Source organism: Diorhabda carinulata, chromosome 6 (assembly GCF_026250575.1).
Source record: "Diorhabda carinulata isolate Delta chromosome 6, icDioCari1.1, whole genome shotgun sequence".
NCBI classification, from domain to species: Eukaryota; Metazoa; Arthropoda; class Insecta; order Coleoptera; family Chrysomelidae; genus Diorhabda; species Diorhabda carinulata.
In genome coordinates, this window is record NC_079465.1 from 30,408,978 (window position 1) to 30,436,972 (window position 27,995).

The 27,995-nt window shown below is 30.6% G+C and overlaps 3 protein-coding genes across 8 annotated transcripts; 2 read left to right on the plus strand and 1 right to left on the minus strand.

The window, feature by feature from the left end:
• Positions 1-691: 691 nt before the first annotated feature.
• Positions 692-25,358, minus strand: LOC130895527 (guanine nucleotide-releasing factor 2). Of its 6 annotated transcripts, none has more exons than XM_057802873.1 (15): positions 25,101-25,358; positions 15,842-16,145; positions 15,526-15,784; positions 12,542-12,756; positions 12,306-12,479; positions 11,126-11,292; positions 10,656-11,063; positions 10,473-10,586; positions 10,310-10,333; positions 7,719-8,303; positions 4,967-5,135; positions 4,551-4,910; positions 4,212-4,490; positions 937-1,068; positions 692-885 (listed from the first exon to the last, which is right to left on the minus strand). In XM_057802873.1, the coding sequence occupies exons 1-15, from the start codon at positions 25,123-25,125 to the stop codon at positions 750-752; spliced, it is 3,351 nt and encodes a 1,116-aa protein (XP_057658856.1). In that variant the 5' UTR covers positions 25,126-25,358; the 3' UTR covers positions 692-749. The 6 variants fall into 6 exon arrangements, with proteins under 6 accessions (XP_057658856.1, XP_057658855.1, XP_057658853.1 ...); XM_057802872.1 differs by lacking the exon at positions 25,101-25,358 and adding an exon at positions 24,638-24,856; XM_057802870.1 differs by lacking the exon at positions 25,101-25,358 and adding an exon at positions 21,840-22,131.
• LOC130895532 (uncharacterized) lies at positions 18,306-20,802 on the plus strand. The gene is made up of 5 exons (XM_057802883.1): positions 18,306-18,469; positions 18,550-18,758; positions 18,816-19,046; positions 20,309-20,525; positions 20,588-20,802. The coding sequence occupies exons 2-5, from the start codon at positions 18,555-18,557 to the stop codon at positions 20,680-20,682; spliced, it is 747 nt and encodes a 248-aa protein (XP_057658866.1). The 5' UTR covers positions 18,306-18,469; positions 18,550-18,554; the 3' UTR covers positions 20,683-20,802.
• Positions 25,151-27,984, plus strand: LOC130895534 (leucine-rich repeat-containing protein 57). The gene is made up of 2 exons (XM_057802884.1): positions 25,151-25,361; positions 25,430-27,984. Exon 2 carries the CDS (start codon positions 25,449-25,451, stop codon positions 26,163-26,165), a length of 717 nt encoding a protein of 238 aa, XP_057658867.1. The 5' UTR covers positions 25,151-25,361; positions 25,430-25,448; the 3' UTR covers positions 26,166-27,984.
• The last annotated feature ends 11 nt before the right edge of the window (positions 27,985-27,995 follow it).

Below are 27,995 nucleotides of genomic sequence, written 5' to 3' on the forward strand. Positions count from 1 at the left end.
TTACGTAATAAAGTTCAAAACCTCATTTTGATTTAAAATGAAGAAACAAACCAAAGAAAAGAAAATCTGTTGGAAAATGCGCGAATTTTCCAAAAATGGTGCAGAAAAAACGTTTCGTTTCGATTGTTCACCAAATACATTGAACTAAGGTAGTTTTTTTTTTAAATCTAACACCGATTTCGCTTAATTTACTATTCGATACGTCGACAACGTTTTCGAACTTCGTTTTCCTAAATCGCAGTACGAAAACCTCGTCGACGTTTCGACGAAAACACTCCCCTTCCTTAAGAACAATCAGTCTTCGGTTAAAAATTGTTTTAAATCGCGAAAAAGAAACGAAAAAAAAAAAAAGAAAAAAAATACAAATCCCGACGAAATTCGATGCCTGAATTCATTGTTTCAATTTATCCAACACAAACGCCAATTTCGAAAAAAAAAAAATAGAAAAAAATGAACACGTCAACCATTAAATCGATTTCTAATAATTGAAACACCCTGTATGTTACATCAGTAACAAATAATCGCTAAGAAAAAAATTAACGATTAGTATACAGGGCGATTTTTGGTTCCGGTTTACGTGATGTTGATTATACGGGGGGTGCGAGAAAAAGTATTATCCCAGCCGACTTTTTTTCGACCCCCCGTGGAAATTATAGGGAAAAAAATCGTTTAGGCACCTTCAAAACCATAATTGCACTAAGTGTATATAATTTTTTTTTGTTAATTTCAATATATTGCTTTGTAGTCTTTTAATCTCGGTTGTGGTTTTTTTTGCCGCGTGGTTTTATGGTTTCCGATAGTTTCCACATGGCGTCTTCGCCGATGAAATCGTCGAAATTTTGAAAGAACGTGATGATTTTTTCTTGTTTCTTGAACGTGTACGTCCTGAAAACGAGCGGAAATAGAATTTTCGTCGACACCCTGTATTTTACTTACGATTTTTTAAATTTTTTCATGTTTTCGACTATATTGAATTGCTGCCATCTTTTGGAGAAATTTATCGAACCGTCTGGTAAGGAATTGCTGTTTCCTATGTGGACGAAAGTTAAATCCTGCAGGACCAGACCTCTGTAGGTAGATTTTTATAAAAATCAGTTTTTTAATTTGGGTTGGAGGGCATTCAATATAAACAAAAAATGTTTTTTTCAACTTTTCTTTCAAAAAAAATTGTGCAAAAATTAAAAATGTTTCAAGATTGTGTCAATTTTCAAAAATGAACTGAACACAACTTTCTAAGCCACCCTCGTAGCTGAAATTAAGATGTATTTGTTAAAAAATTATAAAAAACGTGATATGGGACCAAATTTTTAGTTTTTTTTTCAAAAAAATAGTACACAACGTTAAATTGGTTTAAGAATGTGATACATTTCAAAATTTGGACTGAGCACAACTTTCAAAATCACCCTCGTAGCTGAAAATTAAGATGTTATTGTAGAAAAATGAATGAAATATTTGTTGGAAACCAAATTTTTTGTTTCTTTTTGAATTTTCTTCTCCAATATCAATGAAACTATTAGTGGTAATACACTGAGACAATTTATATACGTGGGGTGAACGAAAATAAGTTAAATCACAGAAAATATTCTTTAAAACAGTTTACATACCTATAAAACAAATTATATATACCAATAAAACAGGTGTTTTAATGTCCGTAAAACACTGTGGGGTGAAAAATTTCATTTTTTATCTACCGAGGTTGAACAAAAAGAAGATAAAATACAGAACATAAGAGAATGTTTCTTAAAATGAGTTGCATATCGAGAACAAATTATATTTACCAATAAAACAGGTGTTTTAATGCCCGTAAAACACCGTGGGGCGAAAAATTTCATTTTTTATCTACCGAGGTTGAACAAAAAGAAGATAAAATACAGAACATAAGAGAATGTTTCTTAAAATGAGTTGCATATCGAGAACAAACAATATTTACCAATAAAACAGGTGTTTTAATGTCCTTAAAACACTGTGGGACGAAAAATTTCATTTTTTATCTACTGAGGTTGAACAAAAAGAAGATAAAATACAGAAAATAGATTGTATATCGAGAACAAACAATATTTACCAATAAAACAGGTGTTTTAATGTCCTTAAAACACTGTGGGGCGAAAAATTTCATTTTTTATCTACCGAGGTTAAAAAAAAAGATAAAATACAGAAAATAGATTGTATATCGAACACAAACAATGATTACCAATAAAACAGGTGTTTTAATGCCCGTAAAACACTGCGGGACGAAAAATTTCAATTTTTATCTACCGAGGTTGAACAAAAAGAAGATAAAATACAGAAAATAGATTATATATCGAGCACAAACAATATTTTTCAATAAAACAGGTGTTTTAATGTCCTTAAAACACTGTGGGATGAAAAATTTCATTTTTTATCTACTGAGGTTAAAAAAAAAGATAAAATACAGAAAATAGATTGTATATCGAACACAAACAATGATTACCAATAAAACAGATGTTTTTATGTCCGTAAAACACTGCGGGACGAAAAATTTCATTCTTTATAAACCGGAGATAATCGAAACTAAGTGAAATCCAAGGAAAGAAAAAAATATTTGCAATCATAGTAGTTAGACCTAGACGAAATTATTTTTTTACCAATAAAACAGGTGTTTTAAAGGCCGTAAAACACTGTGGGACGAAAAATTTCATTTTTTATCTACCGAGGTTGAACAAAAAGAAGATAAAATACAGAAAATAGATTGTATATCGAGAACAAACAATATTTACCAATAAAACAGGTGTTTTAATGTCCGTAAAACACTGCGGGACGAAAAATTTCATTCTTTATAAACCGGAGATAAACGAAACTAAGTGAAATCCAAGGAAAGAAAAAAATATTTGCAATCATAGTAGTTAGACCTAGACGAAATTATTTTTTTACCAATAAAACAGGTGTTTTAATGTCCTTAAAACACTGTGGGACGAAAAATTTCATTTTTTATCTACCGAGGTTAAACAAAAAGAAGACAAATTACAGAAAATAGATTGTATATCCAGCACAAACAATATTTACCTATAAAACAGGTGTTTTTATGTCCATAAAACACTGCGGGACGAAAAATTTCATTCTTTATAAACCGGAGATAAACGAAACTAAGTGAAATCCAAGGAAAGAAAAAAATATTTGCAATCATAGTAGTTAGACCTAGACGAAATTATTTTTTTACCAATAAAACAGGTGTTTTAAAGGCCGTAAAACACTGCGGGACGAAAAATTTCATTTTTTATCTACCGAGGTTGAACAAAAAAAAGATAAAATACAGAAAATAGATTGTATATCGAGAACAAACAATATTTACCAATAAAACAGGTGTTTTAATGTCCGTAAAACACTGTGGGACGAAAAATTTCATTTTTTATCTACCGAGGTTGAACAAAAAGAAGATAAAATACAGAAAATAGATTGTATATCGAGAACAAACAATATTTACCAATAAAACAGGTGTTTTAATGTCCGTAAAACACTGCGGGACGAAAAATTTCATTCTTTATAAACCGGAGATAAACGAAACTAAGTGAAATCCAAGGAAAGAAAAAAATATTTGCAATCATAGTAGTTAGACCTAGACGAAATTATTTTTTTACCAATAAAACAGGTGTTTTAAAGGCCGTAAAACACTGCGGGACGAAAAATTTCATTTTTTATCTACCGAGGTTGAACAAAAAAAAGATAAAATACAGAAAATAGATTGTATATCGAGAACAAACAATATTTACCAATAAAACAGGTGTTTTAATGTCCGTAAAACACTGTGGGACGAAAAATTTCATTTTTTATCTACCGAGGTTGAACAAAAAGAAGATAAAATACAGAAAATAGATTGTATATCGAGAACAAACAATATTTACCAATAAAACAGGTGTTTTAATGTCCGTAAAACACTGCGGGACGAAAAATTTCATTCTTTATAAACCGGAGATAAACGAAACTAAGTGAAATCCAAGGAAAGAAAAAAATATTTGCAATCATAGTAGTTAGACCTAGACGAAATTATTTTTTTACCAATAAAACAGGTGTTTTAAAGGCCGTAAAACACTACGGAATAATGAAAACGTTATATTTCAAGCCAAATCGATAAATTTATCGTTGGAAATGACGCGAAAAATAATCAAAAAGACGTTTCCCGAGTGGCGTAAACAAAAACGACGTCCAATTATACGGAACGTCCCGAAACAAAACGCCAATATTCGAATACTCACATGTAGGGTATACAGGGCGGTTGCGTTTCCGCCAGAGCCATCCTGTACGCCCTAAAACTGGAAGAACTATCGATGAGAGCGCAATATTCTTTGAGTCCTTCTTGGACTTGTTTCTGCCATTCCAATCTTCGAACCGGCGCCGAATCCAAAGCCGACAACAGCGCCAAATACGAATTAAAATTGTTGATCTTCCTCAGGTGTTTCATTATTTTGATAAATTTGGCGAAGTACTTTTCCCTCGCGTCCTTCCCATCGGCCGTCAATATTTTCGTTCTCGCCCTAAAAACGACAATAATAAATATACGAGGGTCGCGGAACGCGATACAATCCGTTATTTACCAATAAGACATTTTGTTGAAGTGTTCGGTGAATTTCGTCAGATTCGGGCTGCGCTCTTCGTTCTGTTCCTGCGCCCAAATCAACACTTCCGGTATTTCGATTTTCATGAACAGCTCGGCGTCGAGCAGCGTCATTTGCTCGGCTATTTGCTCGGATTTGAAGCACAACAACGTCGAATTTCTGTTGTGCAACGATAACGATGCGACGACGTTCGTGTATTTCATCGAATGTTGTTTGGCCTCGTGTCTTTGGAGGTGTTTGACGCGCAGCGCCTTGGCTAGGGTTAATTCGCCGCAGGAGATGAGCTGTTGGACGAAATCCATAAGTTTGAGTTGGAGATCTTCGGTTAGATCGAGGCTTCTGAAAATTTTGATCGATTTAAAACGGGTAAATACGGCGATCGGGGCGATTCTTACGTTAGATCGCTGACGGCTCGCACTATTAGAGCGAAGGCTTCGCGCGATCGGGGCTTTTTGTCTTGTTGGTAGTAGAAGTGGTTGTATCTTCGGATTAGTTTGGTTATGAGGTCGTGGGGGGATATGAATGTTCTGTACGTCGTTAGGAAAGCCTCTTGGTACATGAATACTGGAAAATCGAACGTTTTTTGTTAGGGTGATGTTGAAAATTTTAATGGGAATCGATTTACAAAGCGAAAATTGGCTACTGCGTGTGTATATTCTACCAAGAAATTACGTTAATGGAAATATCATCTTACCCTCGTAGTTGATTGAAGAAAGTATGTACAATAGATAATTATAAAAGGGAATAATTAGTTTTGGTGGTGGATGGGGTAGTATACGAGTTGTAAGATCAAAATGGCGGGTGCTATTAAAAATTGTCGAGTTGTTTTATAACGTTTAGAGCTTCCCTCGTAATTGATTTAAAGATGGATGTGTGAAAAGAATTGATTAAATCTCGAATGTGCGTGGAAATTATTTTATTTTTTTTGGATTTCTTACACGAAAAAGTATTTTTTTTGCTGGATTTTGTTTTTTTTTCATTAAAAATAGTGTTTTCTCACGAAATTGTATTTTTTCAGACGTTTTTTTTAATGGAAATGGTTTTTTTTGAAAATAGTGTTTTTTAAAAGGTTTTTTTTTGAAATAGTGTTTTTTGAGACAGTTCTTTTTTATGGAAATGGTGTTTGGGGGGGGGGTTTGTTTTTTAAGATTTTTTTCACTAAAAATGGAAAAATGTTTTAATGATTTTTGCTTAAAAATGGTATTTTTTTGTATATTTTTCATTGAAAATAGTGTTTTTTAATGAAATGGTGTCTTTTCAGACGTTTTTTTTTAATGGAAATGGTGTTTTGGGTTTTGTTTTGTTTTTGAAAAATTTTCACATGAAATCGCCGCTTTTTTTTTGAGTTTTTTTTCTGAAAAATTGTTTTTCTGAGAAGCTTTTTTCACGTTTTTAAATAATTGTTGGTTTTCTTCCAAAAAGGCGTATTTTTAAATGAAATAATAATTTTTTTGAAAATAGTGTTTTTTAAAAGGTTTTTTTCTTGAAATAGTGTTTTTTGAGACAGTTCTTTTTTATGGAAATGGTGTTTTGGGGGTTTTTTTTCTTGCGAATATTGTGTTTTTGGACATTTTTTGGTGAAAATTGTGTTTTGGGACGTTTTTTCTCGAGAATATTGTGTTTTTGGACATTTTTTGGTGAAAATGGTGTTTTCAGGACGTTTTTTCTCGGGAATATTGTGTTTTTTGCACATTTTTTGATGAAAATGGTGTTTTCAGGACGTTTTTTCTCGGGAATATTGTGTTTTTGGACATTTTTTGGTGAAAATGGTGTTTTCAGGACGTTTTTTCTCGGGAATATTGTGTTTTTTGCACATTTTTTGATGAAAATGGTGTTTTCAGGACGTTTTTTCTCGGGAAAATTGTATTTTTTGCACATTTTTTGATGAAAATGGTGTTTTTAGGACGTGTTTTCTCTGGAATATTATGTTTTTGCACATTTTTTGGTGAAAATGGTGTTTACAGGACGTTTTTTCTCGGGAATATTGTGTTTTTGCACATTTTTTGGTGAAAATGGTGTTTTCAGGACGTTTTTTCTCGGGAAAATTGTGTTTTTGCACATTTTTTGGTGAAAATGGTGTTTACAGGACGTTTTTTCTCGGGAATATTGTGTTTTTGCACATTTTTTGATGAAAATGGTGTTTTTAGGACGTGTTTTCTCTGGAATATTATGTTTTTGCACATTTTTTGGTGAAAATGGTGTTTACAGGACGTTTTTTCTCGGGAATATTGTGTTTTTGCACATTTTTTGGTGAAAATGGTGTTTACAGGACGTTTTTTCTCGGGAATATTGTGTTTTTGCACATTTTTTGGTGAAAATGGTGTTTACAGGACGTTTTTTCTCGGGAATATTGTGTTTTTGCACATTTTTTGATGAAAATGGTGTTTTCAGGACGTTTTTTCTCGGGAAAATTGTATTTTTTGCACATTTTTTGATGAAAATGGTGTTTTTAGGACGTGTTTTCTCTGGAATATTATGTTTTTGGACATTTTTTCGTGAAAATGGTGTTTTTTATGCATTTTTTTCAAATGAGATGTTTTTTGGTAATTTTTATGATGAAAATAGTTTTGATTTGGGACACATTTCCCACGAAATGCTTTATATGGGTATTTTCTCATTAAATATTTTTTCCATAAATGGTTTTTTGGGACATTTTCTTGCAATTTTTTTCACTAAATATTTTTCGGACTGTTTTCATGAATATCGTGTTTTTTCGATTACTTTTTCAATAAAAGTTATTTTTTTTTCAAATTGTTCCATGTAAATCTTTTTTGTATCTTTTGATGAAAATATTTGATTTTTTTTTAGAATTTTTTGTGTACGAAAATGTTATTTTTGATATACAACATATTCCCTTTTATTTTAATAAGAAAAAAAGAAAGAAGAAGAGATAACAACAGCCGAAAACAATAAATAGGTCATCTACATACGAAATCAGTTTTTTTGCACTAAATTTTCAAGAAAATACAACTACAAACGAAACAACCCTCGTACAAACATAATTTCGCGTAGTAAAGTGACTAATCAACCTACATACCGTTCTCCTTCTCTTCTGCAATTTATGAAAATAATTTTTTGTTAAATTTTCAAAATAAAATTAGAGTCCAAAGAAAAAAAAAAAAAAAAAAAAAAAGAATCGAGTCTCACCTCCATTTTTGGTGGCTTTAGTCGCTTGTATGATCAGAGCATCGATCGGCCCGCCCCTTATATCCGGTCCTTCTTCGTCCGGTTTCTTCCACGTCAAATACCGATCGACGTTCAGCATCTCCATCAGATCTTCTTCGCAAGATGGCGTGCTGCTCTCCGACGATTTCTCCTCGTTCTTGGCCGTATGTTCCAATAGATCAGGCAATACTTTGTTAGTGGAAGAAGAAGAAGAAGAAGAAGAAGAGTTTTTCGGTTCCGATACCGGGGTAGGCGGAGGAGTTCTCGCCGATTGTTTGCGTCGTTGTTTGGGCGGTAGAGCGGGGGGTAGGGCGGCGTTATTCGATGTTTGGGAATTGGGGGAATGAAGGGGGGACGGCGAATCGGATCTTGATGGTAGGGTTAATACTTGTATGTGACTGTGCGACGTGCGACTCGCCGAATGCGATTGCGTGAACGTGCAAGATTGGGTGGTGGGTAAACCGCCGGCAGTCGGTTGCGTATATTGAACCATATGTACAGAATGTCTCATGAATTCTTGATCGTTGGTGTGGGAACAGTTGCCGAACATCTCCATGTACGCCATAACTGCGATAAAAAATTTGGTATACAGGATGTCCGCGAAAAAATACGAACAAGTTGAAAATGTGAAAAAAAACTGTCGAATAATGTTTGTATGTGAATAGAAGGATTTGAAAATGAAATTTTCAGTTATTTAATGTTTTGTTTTAGTATATAGGATGTCCTTAACTAATTTTTTTTCTTTAACGTAAATCATAAGACAGAAAAAATTCGAAAATAAAATAAAATAATAAAATTTCTTTTCCTATCTCCCTCGTATGTGGAAATATATATGAAAACAATTTTGGTAGATATGAAGAGTGATTAGGAATTTTTTTTTAGAGGAAAAAATTGAATTAGAAATAATTTTTTAGTTTTTTTTGATAACTGAATTGGATTTTGAAAAAAATTCTTCATAATTACCATGATAATGATTGAAGACAAACGAAAATTCGTATTTTAATCGATTTTGTAGAAATTTTTGAAATATAACAACATTTTTCGATGAAATTAAACTTGTTTATTTTTTTGGTACCCTCGTATGTGGAAATTTATATGAAAATAAACTGATTATGGTATAACGATGAATTTTAAATAAAAAAAAGTTTTTTAATATCAAAAATAAAGCAGAAATTTTAATTAAAAATGTTTTTTGATTAAACTGAAATTGTTTCTTTACTTGGTCCCCTCGTATACAGAAATATATTGAAAATATATACAAATTATTGATATGGATTTTGAATTTTTACATAAAAAAGATTTTTAAAATAGAAATAAAGTCAAAAAAATGAATCAAAAATATTTTTTTACTTATTTTCATTTCTAAATTTGGAATTTGTAAAAAAAAATTTTTCCCAATTTCGACGAAAATGAAAAATAAAAACAAAAATCGTATTTTAATTCATTTTATAGTTTTTTTTTAAATAATAAAATTTTTTTATAAAATTAAAAGTATTTCCTTTTTTAATCCCCTCGTAGGTGGAAATAATGAAAAACAAATGGTGGATATTGCGATAAATTTCGAATTTTTGAATAAAAAATTTTTTTTAATAAACTGAAATTGTATTTTTTCTCGGTCCCCTCGTATGCAAAAATATAATATATTGAAAAATATTTAAATTATTGTGAATATTGACATTTTTTGTTTTTTAAAATCGAAAAAAGTCAAAAAATGAATCAAAAATATTTTTTATTTATTTTGACAACCAAATTTGAAATTTAAGAAAGAAATTTTTTCTAAATTTCGATGAAAATGAAAAAATACAAACGAAAATCGTATTTTAATTCATTTTATATATTTTTTTGGAAAAGTAATGACAATTTTTAATAAAATTAAAATTGCTTCTTCTCTTAGTCCCCTCGTATATCGAAATATATATAAAAATAATGAAAAACAAATCAATTATGGTGGATGTAACGATGGATTTCGAATTTACTAATAAAAAATGTTTTTTAAAATCAAAAAAGTTAAAAAATAAGACAATTTAAAAATATTTTTTACGTATTTGACAACTAAATTTTGATTTTGATAAAAATCTACTAATTTTCTATGAAAATGAAAATAAAAACGAACGAAAAGTTCGTATTTTAATTAATTTGATATAGTTTTTTGAAAAGTTATAACAGTTTTTGATAAAATTAAAATTGCTTCTTCTCTTAGTCCCCTCGTATATCGAAATATATATGAAAATAATGAAAAACAAATGGATATAGTTAATATTAATGTCTATTTTTAGTTTTCTAAATGGAAAATGTTTTTGATCCATTCTGTAGTTCTTTTTGAGAAAAATATGACTGTTTTAAAAATTTAAAAATATATCTTTTCCTAAACCCCCCGTATAAGGAATTATATTTTAATACAAACGAAAAAATATATATAATAGCAACAATAAATATGTAATAAACAAATATATAGAGTGTTCGAATAAAAATACTTTTTCAAACACAAGCAAAAAATGAAAAACGAAAAAAATTATACCAAAAATTTAAATGACAAGTGTCAAAATGTCGAATGTCAAATGCGGCCAACTTACCCGAGTAAGCCACAGATTGGAACACTAGGAAAAAAATATATAATTAAAATAATACAGGGTAATTCCGAAAAAAAATCGTCTTCTTTTTTTTTCAAAACAAAAAAAAATAAAATCAACAAAAATCACAAAGAAAAAATCGAAAAAAAAAAAAAAATTAACTTACTGTGTTTCTTTTTGGGCGGTAACGGAGGCGGTTTGACGTCCTGTTCCCAATTGCTGGTACAACTCGATAAACTCTGATGGGACTGGTGTCTTTCGCATGTTACCAACAACTCGCCTAATATACAGGGAGAGAAAAAAATGTGTAATAAATACGGGGCGTGAATAAAAAAATTCAATCGATTACCGATATTTTCTTCCGGCACGTTATCGTACGGCGAAGGATTCCGCTCGGTCTTCTTCTTGGTCTTCAGCGGTAGCGCCGGCGGTACTTCGACGTCGAGAAAATCCGTCACGTCTCTACTGACGGTACGGCAGACGCTCTCTTGAAGTCGCGTCGTTTTTTGTACGGTAGTTTCCGCTTTGACGCTCCTATGGGTACCGGAAGTTTTGGAAACGTGCGTCATAATTTGCGAACTGCTCGAACTCATCTGGGAACTTCTCGAATAACTCGACGATCGAACGGAAACGATGCCGGAATCGGCGTTCGATAATCGATGATAATCGTTGACCGATGTTAAATGATCGAGACCGTTGTGGTTGGATAAACTGGAACTCAACGACGATTCCTCCCAGGACGTCGAACAATTTACGTCTGGTTAAATGAAAAGGGATTATTTTAATTTAAACGCCCAGTAGATTGGTTGATACACTCACCGAACACGTCGGACGAATGGTTCTCGAAATAGAGATCGTCTCTATCCATGATGTCTTTGATTTCGTCTTCGTCGCGCGACGAATGATTCAACATGGAATCGATACTGCCGGCGCTTTCCGATAGAATCGATATTGAATCGTCGGGTGATTTCGATCTTAAGGATATTCTGAGAAAATGTGTATTATCGATATCAGTACGTATTTTTCGTAATAATTATAAATTTGTTATATAGTATAATATGACGGTAATAACGACTTTTTGATTGTGAAATCAATTTTTTTATGGTAATTTCAATTTTTTTCCGCGGTAATTTCAGTTTTTTCTCGGTAATATCGATTTTCGCTCGGTAGTATCGAGTCTTCAATCATATTTTTCGTGATAATCTTGACTTCTTCGGCGGTAATTTCAGTTTTTTCCCGGTAATATCGATTTTTGCTCGGTAATATCGACTTTTCAATCTCATTTTTCGTGATAATCTTGACTTTTCCGCGGTAATTTCAGTTTTTTCCCGGTAATATCGACTTTTCAATCATATTTTTCGTGATAATCTTGACTTTTCCGCGGTAATTTCAGTTTTTTCCCGGTAATATCGACTTTTCAATCATATTTTTCGTGATAATCTTGACTTTTCCGCGGTAATTTCAGTTTTTTCCCGGTAATATCGACTTTTCAATCATATTTTTCGTGATAATCTTGACTTTTTCCACGGTAGTTTCAGTTTTTTCTCGGTAATATCGATTTTTGCTCGGTAGTATCAAGTCCTCAATCATATTTTTCGTGATAATCTTGACTTCTTCCGCGGTAGTTTCAGTTTTTTCTCGGTAATATCGATTTTTGCTCGGTAGTATCGAGTCCTCAATCATATTTTTCGTGATAATCTTGACTTCTTCCGCGGTAATTTCAGTTTTTTCCCGGTAATATCGATTTTTGCTCGGTAATATCGATATATTTAAATAGAATATTATATTTTTCATGGTAATATTGACTTTTTTCGCGAAAATATCGATTTTCGCCCGGTAATATTGACTTATTTGAATAGAATATAATATTTTTCATGGTAATATTGACTTTTTCCACGATAATTTCAGTTTTTTCCCGGTAATATCGATTTTCGTCCGATAATATTGACTCATTTGAATAGAATATAATATTTTTCATGGTAATAGAAAAAAAAAGTACCTTTCGAAGCTGTTGGAAGACGGCGAATGATCGACGAACGCGCATTCGTCAACCAATTGTTGCATTTTGAGATTCTTCTTTTTAGGCGGCAGCGGAGGCGGCGTTATAAGATTATTCGGTTCGGATTTGCGCAGATTTTCCGGCAGCGGCGGTTTAGGAGGCGGACTCGGTTCCCTAAAAAGAACAATTTAATTTCCCTGAAGCTGAACAGGACCGAAACATGTAGTTAGTTATACCTTAAAATTGATTCCGTACTGTGGCTACTTCGGACCTTATTTTGTATAACGGAATTTTGTTCGATGATTTCTCTTTCTCTGGGTGTTAGGGGGATGTCGGGAAGGGAGTTTCGTTGTGCCGGCATTTCTAAATTAGTACAATAAGACGATCTGGGGGTTGTTTTGTACGAGATATGTTGGTGTGATGCTTTTTCTTGTACCAAAGTGATGATATCCTGTAATATTCACCGTCGATTGTAATATGGACGCAAACAATTTTTTTTTACATAATTTTAGTTAAAAAAACCTAGTCGGTTCACGTAAAATCGCCATTTATAAAATATAGTCAGTTCGTGCGACATTTCCATAGAAATATATCAATTTTATTGATGGAAAACCGGATAAAAATGGATGTAAATTCATTTAAATTATGAAAATATAGTCGGTTCATGTAAAATCGCCATAATAGCACGTAAAATAATCAATTATATAAAGAAAATATTCAATTTTTTAGCTGATATAGTTTTAATGACCAAATATATCTCCTTTTTCGAAGTAATATCAATTTTATCAGAAAAAAAATGAGGAAAATTGATAAAAATCCCGAAAATATAGTCGGTTCATTTAAAATCTCCATAAGATTAAATATAACTAACAGTTTTATAGATTTTTTTAAAAAATATATCAATTTTATTGATGGAAAACCGGATAAAAATGGATGTAAATTCATTTAAATTATGAAAATATAGTCGGTTCATGTAAAATCGCCATAATAGCACGTAAAATAATCAATTATATAAAGAAAATATTCAATTTTTTAGCTGATATAGTTTTAATGACCAAATATATCTCCTTTTTCGAAGTAATATCAATTTTATCAGAAAAAAAATGAGGAAAATTGATAAAAATCCCGAAAATATAGTCGGTTCATTTAAAATCTCCATAAGATTAAATATAACTAACAGTTTTATAGATTTTTTTAAAAAATATATCAATTTTATTGATGGAAAACCGGATAAAAATGGATGTAAATTCATTTAAATTATGAAAATATAGTCGGTTCATGTAAAATCGCCATAATAGCACGTAAAATAATCAATTATATAAAGAAAATATTCAATTTTTTAGCTGATATAGTTTTAATGACCAAATATATCTCCTTTTTCGAAGTAATATCAATTTTATCAGAAAAAAAATGAGGAAAATTGATAAAAATCCCGAAAATATAGTCGGTTCATTTAAAATCTCCATAAGATTAAATATAACTAACAGTTTTATAGATTTTTTTAAAAAATATATCAATTTTATTGATGGAAAACCGGATAAAAATGGATGTAAATTCATTTAAATTATGAAAATATAGTCGGTTCATGTAAAATCGCCATAATAGCACGTAAAATAATCAATTATATAAAGAAAATATTCAATTTTTTAGCTGATATAGTTTTAATGACCAAATATATCTCCTTTTTCGAAGTAATATCAATTTTATCAGAAAAAAAATGAGGAAAATTGATAAAAATCCCGAAAATATAGTCGGTTCATTTAAAATCTCCATAAGATTAAATATAACTAACAGTTTTATAGATTTTTTTAAAAAATATATCAATTTTATTGATGGAAAACCGGATAAAAATGGATGTAAATTCATTTAAATTATGAAAATATAGTCGGTTCATGTAAAATCGCCATAATAGCACGTAAAATAATCAATTATATAAAGAAAATATTCAATTTTTTAGCTGATATAGTTTTAATGACCAAATATATCTCCTTTTTCGAAGTAATATCAATTTTATCAGAAAAAAAATGAGGAAAATTGATAAAAATCCCGAAAATATAGTCGGTTCATTTAAAATCTCCATAAGATTAAATATAACTAACAGTTTTATAGATTTTTTTAAAAAATATATCAATTTTATTGATGGAAAACCGGATAAAAATGGATGTAAATTCATTTAAATTATGAAAATATAGTCGGTTCATGTAAAATCGCCATAATAGCACGTAAAATAATCAATTATATAAAGAAAATATTCAATTTTTTAGCTGATATAGTTTTAATGACCAAATATATCTCCTTTTTCGAAGTAATATCAATTTTATCAGAAAAAAAATGAGGAAAATTGATAAAAATCCCGAAAATATAGTCGGTTCATTTAAAATCTCCATAAGATTAAATATAACTAACAGTTTTATAGATTTTTTTAAAAAATATATCAATTTTATTGATGGAAAACCGGATAAAAATGGATGTAAATTCATTTAAATTATGAAAATATAGTCGGTTCATGTAAAATCGCCATAATAGCACGTAAAATAATCAATTATATAAAGAAAATATTCAATTTTTTAGCTGATATAGTTTTAATGACCAAATATATCTCCTTTTTCGAAGTAATATCAATTTTATCAGAAAGAAAATGGGGAAAATTGATAAAAATCCCGAAAATATAGTCGGTTCACGTAAAACCGCCATAAAACTACAACGTGAAATAGGCAATTTCAATATAATAGTGTTTTTATTTAATTAATATCCTTTTAATTGACTGTAAACTTTACTTGATTCACGAAAATATAGTCCGTTCATACAAAGTCGCCACTACATCACGTCAAATGAATGATTTTATAGAGAAATCTTTTCTTTTCAAGCGAACTGAGAAAAAATTCAAAAAAATGTATATAAGCGAGTTTATTTCACAAAAATATAGTTCGTTCATGCAAATTTGCCACAAGAACAAGTTAAAACAACATTTTTTTATACTAATATCGATCTAGATTCACTTATATAGTAAAAATATAGTCGGTTCATGTAAAACCGCCTTTTTTTCAATATCCTAACATAATGCTATCAACACATAAATATACAGAGTGTTTTTTTGTATAATAGAAGAATGTATAATTGTTAAAATGCAAAAAAAAACAACAACAACAACCGGATCACGTCTTGAACGTCAAGTTGTGAATATAAATGTCAAAATAATGAAAAAAATTGCGTAACTCACCTTAACAGCATCTTCAACTTGTTGAACGATATCATTGACGTTTTCTTTATCCAGTTCGGAACTTTTGTCGTCGATAAGAACGTCGTCGCACAATTTAATCAATCTCGCTACGCTCTGATACATCCGCGACGTTGCCGTTTTAACATTATTCGTATTTTCTACCGAAGATTTCACCGCCAAATTTATCAGCCACACCGTATCCAAAACAATAGTACCGTTACCAGGAAGCATTTCCAATTTCTGCTTAGAAACCACATCCCTGTAACCAACATCAATTTCAAACAACCCCCGGTTCGATTCAATCGCCAAAATTTACCTAAAATGCTTCAAAGCCACCTGGATCTGTTTCCAAAGTTCGTCCAATTCTTGTTCGGGACTTTTTACTATGAACCTGTGCTCGGGATCGACTTTGGACGCGAGTGCTTTGGGACTCTGCGATCGCGGGGTGACTGCTTGCACTCCGCCAGTACCGGAGGGGCTCCTCATCTGCGATATCTTCCCCAAAAAATCGTCTTTGAAAGATCTGGCGCGTCTCGCAAGTTTGTTGCTACTCTTGAACGAACCTTTGTGGCCCCCGGGACCCGGACCAGCCAACGGAGAAGGGCACGAAGACTCGTTTTCTGAAAACCGCGATCCAATTCAATTAAATTCAATAAATTTCAGTCGATTTGGCAACGTTCAGAAACTTATCGACAATATAAAACTTCTGTATAACATAAATTGTGTGTTTAGTTCAAATCCGTGTTTTTGTCGCACACTGTAAATAGTAACATCGAAATATCTCTCGAAATAAACACGAGGAGGAATTCCAGCAATTTCTAAAATCTGTTTAAAGATATGTCGACATAGTAGGGATAAAAATAAAAAACAAAAAATTTGTCATGACTCACCCTGTATAGGTGTAATAGTTTTAGTATTACTTCAAATCGTAAAAAAATGTTTTATCACCTACATCACTGTTATCTAAGATGGTTTTGCTTGTGTTAACATTTTTATCAAGATATCGCGACACCTGATATACTAGTAAACATTTCTAGTACAAACAAACGTATTTTATGATTTTAATTCAGGTATTTATACATAAGAAAATAATAAAAACATCATAAAAAGTAAAGTTTTGATGTATAATAATAAAAATTAATCAAAATTTCATGTTATGAGCTACCCTGTATATTCACCTGATTCGAAATATAAATTTCATATCTGATATAATATTAAATTAAACCCATATGCTACGCCACTGAATTTTATAGTTCAATAAATTTACTAAATATTTCCTTTAGACACATTTGATATAATTTTAAGTACGTGAAAAAAAAATTTAAATACCTTATTTATCAAAAGAAAAAAACAGAAGAAAACTGAGTAATCACTAAATTTACTATCACGACCACAAACAAAACAATGAATCTATTCGAAAACGAGCTAGTGATTCACTACAATTTTATTTTAAATCAAAAGTATAATTAAGTTCGAACGATGAACTCATCCCTTTCTTAACATGTTTCAAACTAACAGAAGATTTCTACTTTACAATTGTATACATATACACACAAGCGGTGTTGCCAGCTCGGATAATAAAAAAAACGTAGATCCACGCAGTTTTTTTCTGATTGAAAGATGAGACGCGGTACTGATTGCGTTCATAGCCCGTGGTGGTCTTTTTACATCGGGCAATGCATATTTTAAGCCGCTTTTCGTAAAAAATGTTATTTATAATGAGATTAAAATACGTGAATTCCGGTACCGAATTTCGTAAAAATAAGTAGAGTTGGCAACGCTGGTACATGGCGGCGTGATGCCTCGAGTTAACATCTGAATGTAAAAAAAAAGTTGTCGCCTATCTTACCAACCGATTTCTACGAATTAGTACGGTCGCTTGATCTTGATAAATCGAAATAATAATTTGACAATAATTTTTATATCTACAAATTAATTAATTTAGACGTACAGGGGGAGATTAAAATGAATCTTCTCCATTTTGGTATATTAAAACAATTTGAGAAGTTCTAAATTAGTTTTGATAATTTTATTTATCCAATAGAATGTCTGGAGTTTCAAATGACACACTGACTGTCTAATACGCGTTTCGTTAAGCAAATTATCATCTTCAGAGATAGAATGTAATCAAATTAAAAAAAAAACTTGTTACTTTAAATTCATATTTAATAAAAAAAAATTAATGAGATACGCGTGTGTTTAATATTGTCACGTACTCAGATATATACATGGTGTTAGTTAATGCATAACTCATGTCTGTACATAATTTTATGTAAAGTAACGCCTACATTATAACTATACAATGAAAACTTAGATCGGTCGCTTCGTTGATAAGATTTTCGATTTCGTTGAAATTTTTTTTAGGAAGTAAAAGTTTATTTTATCAAAAACTGTCTTTTTAATCTAAAATAATTCTAATTTTACGTATTTTTATTTTATTACACCCGCCATTACTTCATGATGAAGTCCCTGTATAAACAATTTTGAAATTGTAATTTTTCTAAAATTAGTTTTGACTAATTTATTTTGTTAAAAACATACATATTAGATCACCATCGACACATATATATTGAACGTGATATAATATATGAAGCAAAAATTTACACGACAGTGTCGGTACAATATAATTAAATTTTCTGTAAACTGAATATTTTATTTAGTTGACGTCTTCTACAAGAAAAGAAAAGAAGAAATTGATTCGATTAATCGATTGGATGAATGTCAATTTTATTCGATATTCGTCGAATCGATAGGAAATAAAGAAAATAGAAATGATTTGTGTTTATAGTTACCAGGAAATAAAAATTGAAATGTTGACTTTATTTTCAAGATGGGTGATTTTGTTTGACATATCGAATGACAATTTACTTACGTATTTTTCCATTTTTAATAAATCAATGTAACAAAATTCGCCAGAAATATATAATAGATTTTTTTTAAAACGGTGAGTATATACAGGGTTGTTAAAAATAATCGCGTTCGTTATTCGAATCGATATTTGACTTTTTAAAACGTATTTTGTAGTTTTAATGGAAGAAGTTAGTTCTAATATGGCCGAACAACAAGATGAGAACGCGCCGATAACGTCCAGTCCGAAACAAAACGAAAATATACGAATTACAACGAAAGATTCGGCGGAAAGTAACGAACTGGTTGAAAAGGTTATATCCGGAGAAAAAATGGAGACGGTTTTCGATAAAAAACCACCGATCGAAACCGTCGCTAACGAAAAGGTTAATTAGATTCGCGTAATATAAAATTTGCGTAATGTAGGAATTTCTCCCGTTTAGGTAAACGAAAATAATCCGGCAACGCCGTCGAATGATGATACAATCGAAGACGTTCCAGCTCCGCTACCGAATACACGGAAATTAATCACCGAAAAAAGACGAGTGGGATCGGCGAGCAGCGCTTTGGTTACCGAAAAGATAAACAGAAATCAGAGCGACATTTTTTCACTTAAAGACGAAACGACAATCGCTTCTTCGATATTTTCGGTAAACGGATCTCCATCTAGAAAGGTAAATCAACCAATTGTTTTTTCTATACAGGATGTATATGGAAACTAATGCCTAAATTTCGGTGGCGAATTGGAATATAACAACATTTGTTTGACGTAGATTGGAAAAAAAATTTGATATTTATACGAGGCGGATAAAAATTTCGAATTTGCAAATGAAATTAATTCGAATCAACTTTTGGGTTATTTGATTTTGCGAAAATATGAAAAATTGCGGCTAATTGGTGCATAAGACGTTTTTTTTTATTATATACCGGGGGAAATAGAAAAAAATAAATAAAAGTGATATTATTGGCTAAATATCAAAATTCGTGCTTCGTAACTTCAATATTTGGATTGTTTATTTGTGTGGGGTATGAAATATGTTTCCCCGCTCGCCAGTAGCGGCCCGAATCGAACGTGGGGGTCCGTTTTTGTGTTTTTAGGTATAAAAAAATTTGACTTCGAAATTTTGCGCGTTTCTTGGCGCCCTCTATCCATAGAGAAAACACGTATAATGTTTGCGAGTACAGTGTTGTAAAAAAAAGTTTCTTCAAAATTTCCGAATTCTTGAAATTTTCGAAAAAAAAATTTTTCGATATTTTGGAGATTTTCTATATCTCGTGTAATGAATTATTTCTTTTTGTATTCTCGTCTTATTTTACTCAAAACGAGAAAAAAATTTCTTAGACAATATTTTGCCTACCTCCCCCGTAGTTATATATTTCAAGTGGGGCAATATTTACGTCAATATTTATAATTTTCGATCCTCTACGCGACAATTTTTGAATTTTCGTTCTACGACGTTTCGATCTAGTTCGAATTCATGTACCAGGACCGGCTTTACAAAATAAATTTTTAAAATATCTCGTTTTGTAGCGAATTTGAGAGGGATATTAAAAATTCTCCGAAATAAATATTCGTTAAAATTTCATCAGGGTCGGTTTAAGGTAAAGGGGTCGTAAAATTTACCCATAAAATTCGGTTTTTGATAATAAATTTAAAGGTGATATTTAGAACTTCATTGCGAAAAGTACTTAGGAAATAATTATAATTAAAGCCATGAAAACTTTTTGTCTAAGTTTCTAAAATGGCCGCTAGACTTCGTAAATAGTCAAAATGGGACATTTTTCAAGATGGTTGAATGATTTTTGTTAAATTTAGTCGCTAGAAAACGATTTTCTCGTACTATCCAGGCTAAATAAGGAAACTTTTATGTGAATAAATGAAAAAAAATTCTTTCGAACACTATTTGAAGCATATTTGATCGGTTATTTTCGCTAGGTTTATCGTAATGTACAAAAAATACCCAGCAATAACGTTTTTTCGTACGGACAATTGGCGGAACCGTTATCCGATCAAATAACCATAAGAGATAAGATGAGAAATAAGGAGAGTTACCACGATATCAAAAGACCGACCAGTTCGCTCAGGAACCCTTTGACTGGTACCGGTTTAAGTTCGAACGATGAGTATAAATTCAAAGGAAATAGAAAACTGGGTAAAAAAATGGGAATTTGTAAAATTTTTCGAAATTTACAATCGATTTTCATTGTTTTTTAGATGGAAATCCTCTATTAGGACTCGGTTATACTCCCGAAGTGGCTCCATCTACTCACAGGATACCACCGGGAGGATATTCACACAAACTTTGGTGATTTATCATTTTTTTTTTCTATTTTTGAATGAAATTATCCGAAAAATTTCAGTACGATACATTTTACTTTGTTTACATTTATATTTTTACCCATCATAATATACATTTACAAAAAAAAAAACAGTTTTTTATTTCAAAATTTGGAAAAATCCTCCGTAAAAAATTTATTTCAAGCGCCAATGATCACGAACACCCAGTAGGATTTGATCATTTTCGTCAAAATTTGTATTAGAGCAAAAAAATCGATTTATAACTGAAATTAATTTTCTATAGCATCTAGGTCGGTCCGACTCTGCTTATTGAACCGAAACTAATTACCTACAGTCACAAACAACCGTCTTATAAAAAATTTTGTTTGTCAAAGTTTTCGAACACCCTGTAGAATTTCTAGAACGTCGAAATTGAAATTCGTACACAAAAAAAATTCTGGATATTTTCAAAATTAATTTCCTATTTTCTATAGAATTTAAGTCGGTCCGTTCCTGCTCTTTGATCATCGAAACTAATTATCTACAGTCACAAACAACCGTCTTATAAAAAATTTTGTTTGTCAAAGTTTTCGAACACCCTGTAGAATTTCTAGAACGTCGAAATTTAAATTCGTACACAAAAAAAATTCTGGATATTTTCAAAATTAATTTCCTATTTTCTATAGAATTTAAGTCGGTCCGTTCCTGCTCTTTGATCATCGAAACTAATTATCTACAGTCGCAAACAACCGTCTTATAAAAAATTTTTGTTGTCAAAGTTTTCAAACACCCTGTAGAATTTCTAGAATGTCGAAATTTAAATTCGTACACAAAAAAATTCTGGATATTTTCAAAATTAATTTCCTATTTTCTATAGAATTTAAGTCGGTCCGTTCCTGCTCTTTGATCATCGAAACTAATTATCTACAGTCACAAACAACCGTCTTATAAAAAATTTTGTTTGTCAAAGTTTTCGAACACCCTGTAGAATTTCTAGAACGTCGAAATTTAAATTCGTACACAAAAAAAATTCTGGATATTTTCAAAATTAATTTCCTATTTTCTATAGAATTTAAGTCGGTCCGTTCCTGCTCTTTGATCACAGAAACTAATTACCTACAGTCACAAACATCCGTCTTTTAAAATCTTAACGCAACCAAAGTATATTTCGTGAATTTTTCAATCTCACCCGGTACATCTTCTAATTTAGTAACGGAAAGCAGCTTCGTCCACCGTCTGGGGTACCTGTTGTCAAAACTAGCACTCTTCCGATAAATCCTATATTTTCTTATATTTTTATTTGGTTCTCTAACCAAATCGTCACAAAATGCCATTTCGTACTATATTCATTTATCAATCAACGCCGAATTGTTTTAATTTTCTTTTATTCAATCATTTCGTTAGAAAAAACTCGAACGCGATATGAATTATTGCGAGAAACTGAAATCAAACACTTGCACCTAAAATTACAGATAGAAATAATGTGTGTTCATCGTTTAAATTGAGCGGACAACGTTTTTATGTCATCTGTTAATTTAATTTTACTAATATATTGTGTCAACATCTGTTTCAAAATGGCAGATTATCATAATATCTCGTATTAAAATTTTGTTATTTCTTCGTAAACATATTTATAAAAGAGAAAAAGAAATTAGAATTTAATGACAACCATAGACAGCGCTTTCGATGAGATTTGTGATCCAGTATAAACATAATTACCGTATAGTTATCTCTGTCATATCTATCTTGTAACCTACTACTTCTTCATTCTCTTTTCACCAATCACTGCATAGTGAACAAAGTTTTAGACTGGGGACTTTTTTTTTCTAAAGTTGGCATAATTTTTCGATACAGAAAGTATATGAATCGCGCTGTCTAGTCTATATCTATAATTACAGCCATTTTCTTTGCATTATACTTAGATAGATTTATATATTTTTTAGTAATAGTTTGCAAAAAAATGAAAATTACAATTAGTTTTAAATTGAGTTGATTATGGATAGACAATTTCGTTTAAAATATGAATACTAGTTAATTTAATACCGGGTTTATTTTAAATGATTCTTACTCTATCAGACGTAATATTTCAAGGACAAGTTGTATAAAGAAGTTAATTTTGACAATTGAAAATATAAGTTTTTTTTAATTTTCAAGAATTTATTTATAAAAATGCATGTAACGAAAATATTTTAAATCATTTTTAGTTTAATTTAATACCGGGGTTATTTAAAAACTAAAATTGTACAGTTTTCAAGGTCAAAACGTATAGAAAAGTTTTGACAACTGAAAGTATGAAAAACACGAAATTTTCTAGAATTTATTGATAAAAAATGCGTTTAACAAAAATATTTTGAACAATTTTTCGTTTATTTGATACAGGGGTTATTTGAAAACATCAAAACTAAAATTGTACAGTTTTCAAGGTCAAAACGTATAAAAAAGTTGATTTTGACAACTGAAAGTATGAAAAACACGAAATTTTCAAATATTTATTGATAAAAAATGGATTTAACGAAAATATTTTGAACAATTTTTCGTTTATTTCATACCAGGGTTATTCACAAACTATCACAACCAAAGTCGTACAATTTTCAAAGCCAAATACTATAGAAAATTTAATTCTGAAAGTATAAACTTACGACTAATTTGCCGCTTTATCGAAATATTTGACACATTCTTACATCATCTCACAAAATCTGTTCTGAAATGTTTTTGTCCAGTCAAAATTGGAACAATGCCAGAAACGATAATAAAATTTTTATGTTTATTTTATTTTTATGTTTCCCTGACTGTTCTTTTGTTTAATTTCAACATTAAAAAACCAAATTACTCGAAAAGAACTGATTTAGAAAGATATCGTGCTTAAATATCGACAACACCCTGTAAAACTTGATCAAAACAAGAAACTTTCAACTATTTAATAAGAATAAAAATTTTTATGAAAAAAATTAATCAAATTTCAAATTAATTAATATCAAGTCTACTAATTTTGCTATAAACAATTTATAAATAAAATTAAAGCAAAAAATTAATTCGGATACTGAATTTTGAAATGTTCTACCAACTAACCTAGTTGTAAATGCCTAATTTTATATAGGACGAAGAAAAAATGTCATTCTTCTAATACAGGTCTGTGCCTTGGTGAATTTGTTTCAATTATTTGCTAACAGCTGCGAGAGTTGTGTGATGGTTAGGGGATGTTCGGGGGTGGTATGGTCTTAGTACGAGCAAAAACGCCCGCATTTGGTTAAGAAAAAAGTTCAGTTTCACCAGCTCATACATCCGTTATTAAAATGGCCCAAACTAATTAATTAAAGTTCGAATTGCTACCTCGTGCAGCCCATTTGCCAGATTTAGCTCCCTCGGATTATTTTCTGTTCTCAAACTTGAAAAATGGCTCAGTGATCAAAGATTTTCCAACCATGAAGAGAATTTTTGTTGTGCCAAGTACTTTTGGAACCACCCTCGTAAATATCTGCCGAGCAGTCATAGGCGATGTTATTTTTAAGAAATAAATCCCCAAGCAATTTATTTTAATATGTAACAAATATTTTTTCAATATTGCTTTTCTGAATGTGAATTTTCTTTTGAAACACCTTGTATATACTGTTCATTTTTCGAAAAGAATAAGACTAAAACTTATTCTAATAGCTCTAAAAACGACGTTAAACCACAAATATACATTTATATTTAACTTTTAGAACGTTTATATACAATAAAATACATCTAAACGTAAATAAAGCTTGAACTAAATATTTTGAGAGATTTTTAGAACCAGGCATTCAACTCGATTAACTTCTTAAGGTTCCATGACCTACTTAGTAATTAAACTAGTTTTTAAAATCAAAACTATACGAAATAAACCAAAAGATTCGTTAATTTTCTAGTAATTGAAGTATCTATATCATGATATCATCGTTTGAAGTGATAAAACATCATAAATTCTATAAATGATACCAAAAACACTGTCAATTAAAAGATTCTTACCTTGGACATATTTTCCCGATTTCGGTGTGGATGACATTATTTTACTACATCTAAAATGATGTATTTGTATATACGGCTCTCTACATTATAACACAAACACCCACATTCAACCCGAATTCACTCAGAATATTAACAACCTTTGCCATTTTCCCGTTTAGCAAGGGAAACTGGAAAATTAGTACAATACACGAAAAGCTTACGACGCTTACACCGCCATCTGTTCATCTCGATAACAACAACATTTGACAGATAATCATCGATTGAAACTATTCGAGCTGCGTTGTCGGATTTCATTTTATGTTGCAAGATTACGTATAAATATGACAATTACATTATATTTAATTTTAATTATCACGTTATATTATTCATTATTATTGGTAAGTAAATTATTTTTAGATATTTAATATACATGAATATATTTGATGTGATAAGTTAATATAGATTAATATAGAATTGAACTTACCTATTAAAATTTTATTCCGAAACATAATAAAAGTCCGGCAACGTTGTTTCGAATTATGGAATGTTTTAAAGACAAGTTACCACTACCTGTCGAATGTAAACAAATAACCCCAACGAAATGTCAATAACGTAAGTGTCAAGTGTATTTAACACGATTGCAATATTTTACTTGAAAAATAATAACAAGAACATAATTTATAGAAGAAAATACAAAAGAAAACTCGAAATAAAAGTGATGCGAATCTTTACACAAAGTAACTAGGTGAGTTTTATCAGTAACAAATTTATCGCTGAAATTTTAATTAGTCGAAATCTTATCTTTCTAATCAGTTAGTTAGCACGCTTCGCGATGGGTAACTCAGGTCTCAAACAACATATAGAAACCGCTCAAAAAACGGGAGTGCTCAAGTTATCTCAAGGGAAACTAAACGAATTTCCACCAGGTTTCAAACAACTGGAAAGCAGTCTCCGAACTTTGGACATATCAGACAACAAATTCGTAATTTTACCTAACGAAATAAGTAGATTCATGCAATTAAGACACTTAAATTTGAGTAAAAATAGATTGGCAAAGATTCCTGATTGTATAGGTGCCCTAACTAAATTAGAAATATTAAACGCGAGTCACAACAATCTAACAACTTTACCCAGAACATTATCAAATTTAATACATTTGAAACAGGTGAATTTAAGTGATAATCACATCAAGGAGTTCCCGTTGATGTTTTGCGGTCTTAAACATCTCGATGTGCTAGATTTAAGTAGAAACGAAATAACATCAATCGGTCCAGAAGTATCTGGTTTGAATGTCACCGAGCTTAACTTGAATCAGAATCAAATAGCGCACGTTTCGGGGCAAATAGCCGATTGTCCGAGATTGAAAACGTTGAGATTAGAAGAAAATTGTTTGCAGTTAACGGCTATTACCCCTAAAATACTGGGGGAATCGAAAATATCGAATTTATCCCTTGACGGTAATCTATTTAAAACCACGCAGTTATCTGACGTGAACGGGTACGATGCTTACATGGAAAGATTTACCGCTGTGAAAAAGAAATTGTTTTAAGAGGTTTCGTTATTGTAAATGTTATATCGCTGTCTGCATGAAACAATTCGCTTTTTATTGACGCTGACAATCATTGATGTCTCGTAAAAGACACTAAAACATGAAGTGATACCTATACTGAGAGATGTTTTATTTGTTTTATAATCTTTTCCAAAAATTTGAGAAGTATTTAATGTAATACAACGCTAGTTTCAATTGTTTATTGTTTTTTTCTAATCGTTTAATTAATTTATAGTCTGTTTGGAAAGATCGTAATTCCGAATATAAATTTTTGTGTTTTAAAATCTATTTTGAGGGGCCTGTCAAACATACGTTAAAAAATTGAGGTTAGAAATGTTCGTTTGTGATAGAATGTAAAGAAAACATATAAAAACAAATTCAATGGAAGCCTTTCATAATTCCAATTATAAATTTTGTGTTTTATAGTCTGTTTTGAGGGTACTGTCAGACGTACGTTAAAAAATTGAGGTTAGAAACGTTCGTTTGTGATAGAATGTGAAGAAAACATTCAAAAACACATTAAAAACAAATTCAATGGAAGCCTTTCATGGTTCCAATTATAAATTTTGTGTTTTATAGCCTGTTTTGAGGGTACTGTCAGACGTACGTTAAAAAATTGAGGTTAGAAACGTTCCTTTTTGATAGAATGTAAAGAAAACATAAAAAAACAAAGTCAGTGGGAGCCTTTCATAATTCCAATTATAAATTTTGTGTTTTATAGCTTGTTTTGAGGGTACTGTCAAACATACGTTAAAAAATTGAGGTTAGAAATGTTTTTTGGCAAAAGTACGAAAAATGTATATTCAAAACTAGTAAAAAGACAATCGATAAGAATTTAGCAACATTCCGATCATGAATTTTCTATTTTATCAAGTATTTAGGTTAGAAATTTTCGTTTGCACTCTGTATACAAAAACATTTTGAAACGAAGTTCCATTCGAGTTTCTTCTTATTTAAACAACGATTTTGTATTGGTTTTTACAAAAAACAGACCAATCTGAAATTTGTAAACATGAAAACAGTCGAAAATCTAATTTAAACACGTGGAAAAAATTCCACGGGTTCATTGACTCTTAATGTCTGAAGGTGTGTTGGATTCTTTCATATGTTCGACAGGTCTCTAAAAACCCGAATAAAATTCTAATCACACCTAATTTAAGGTTTTTATTCAAAAATATGTATTAGATGGTGAAGTTATATTTTTTTTCTAAAAGTTTATAGTATGTTTGAAATTATTAGAAAGTAATACATGTGATAAACGTCTTGTTTTTTTTTCCAAATCTTGTAAACAAATCCCAATCTATGCATATTTTTTAGAATTGTGTCTGTCGTATTTGTTTAAATAGAATAAAATGCCTGTAATAAAATTTTGTATTTAGACATATCTCACCTTGATTGATATATATCAGCTGTTTCTTTAAATTGGCTACTAATCACCCGGACTAATAACCTGTCATAGGTTTGTTCATTTTCCAACCATTAATTCGAACACGCACTTTGTTATTAAATAAATATATTTAGCGCCTGTGATTTTTTTTCGATATTTACCAATTTGACATGTGTCATAAACGTACTTAAATGTGGGGTAAATCAAATCTCGAAGACTCAACTTGTGTCATTACGGGTCCAATGTGTTTCTGCTCGCCCTAATACAGGGTACTGTACTGTTTCTTATCAATAAGGTATTTATTCTACAACATTTATGTCCATATTTTATATAGATGTAATAGATATGCTGCACATCTCTCTCTATATTTTATAAATTGTATTTAAATTCTACAAATCCTGTATAATAAAAACGTACAAATATTATTATTTTGTCACTTAATT

Excerpts from the sequence above, each read along its gene's own strand:
- LOC130895532 (XM_057802883.1), top strand. The coding sequence starts at position 18,555 with ATGGAAGAAGTTAGTTCTAATATGGCCGAACAACAAGATGAGAACGCG. Across the intron at positions 18,759-18,815 it reads AAACCGTCGCTAACGAAAAG|GTAAACGAAAATAATCCGGC; the intron begins GTTAATTAGATT and ends TCTCCCGTTTAG. Across the intron at positions 19,047-20,308 it reads ACGGATCTCCATCTAGAAAG|GTTTATCGTAATGTACAAAA; the intron begins GTAAATCAACCA and ends TATTTTCGCTAG.
- LOC130895527 (XM_057802870.1), bottom strand. The coding sequence starts at position 21,984 with ATGGCATTTTGTGACGATTTGGTTAGAGAACCAAATAAAAATATAAGA. Across the intron at positions 12,480-12,541 it reads AGTACGGAATCAATTTTAAG|GGAACCGAGTCCGCCTCCTA; the intron begins GTATAACTAACT and ends TGTTCTTTTTAG. Across the intron at positions 5,136-7,718 it reads TAAAGCCACCAAAAATGGAG|TATTCATGTACCAAGAGGCT; the intron begins GTGAGACTCGAT and ends TCGATTTTCCAG.
- LOC130895534 (XM_057802884.1), top strand. The coding sequence starts at position 25,449 with ATGGGTAACTCAGGTCTCAAACAACATATAGAAACCGCTCAAAAAACG.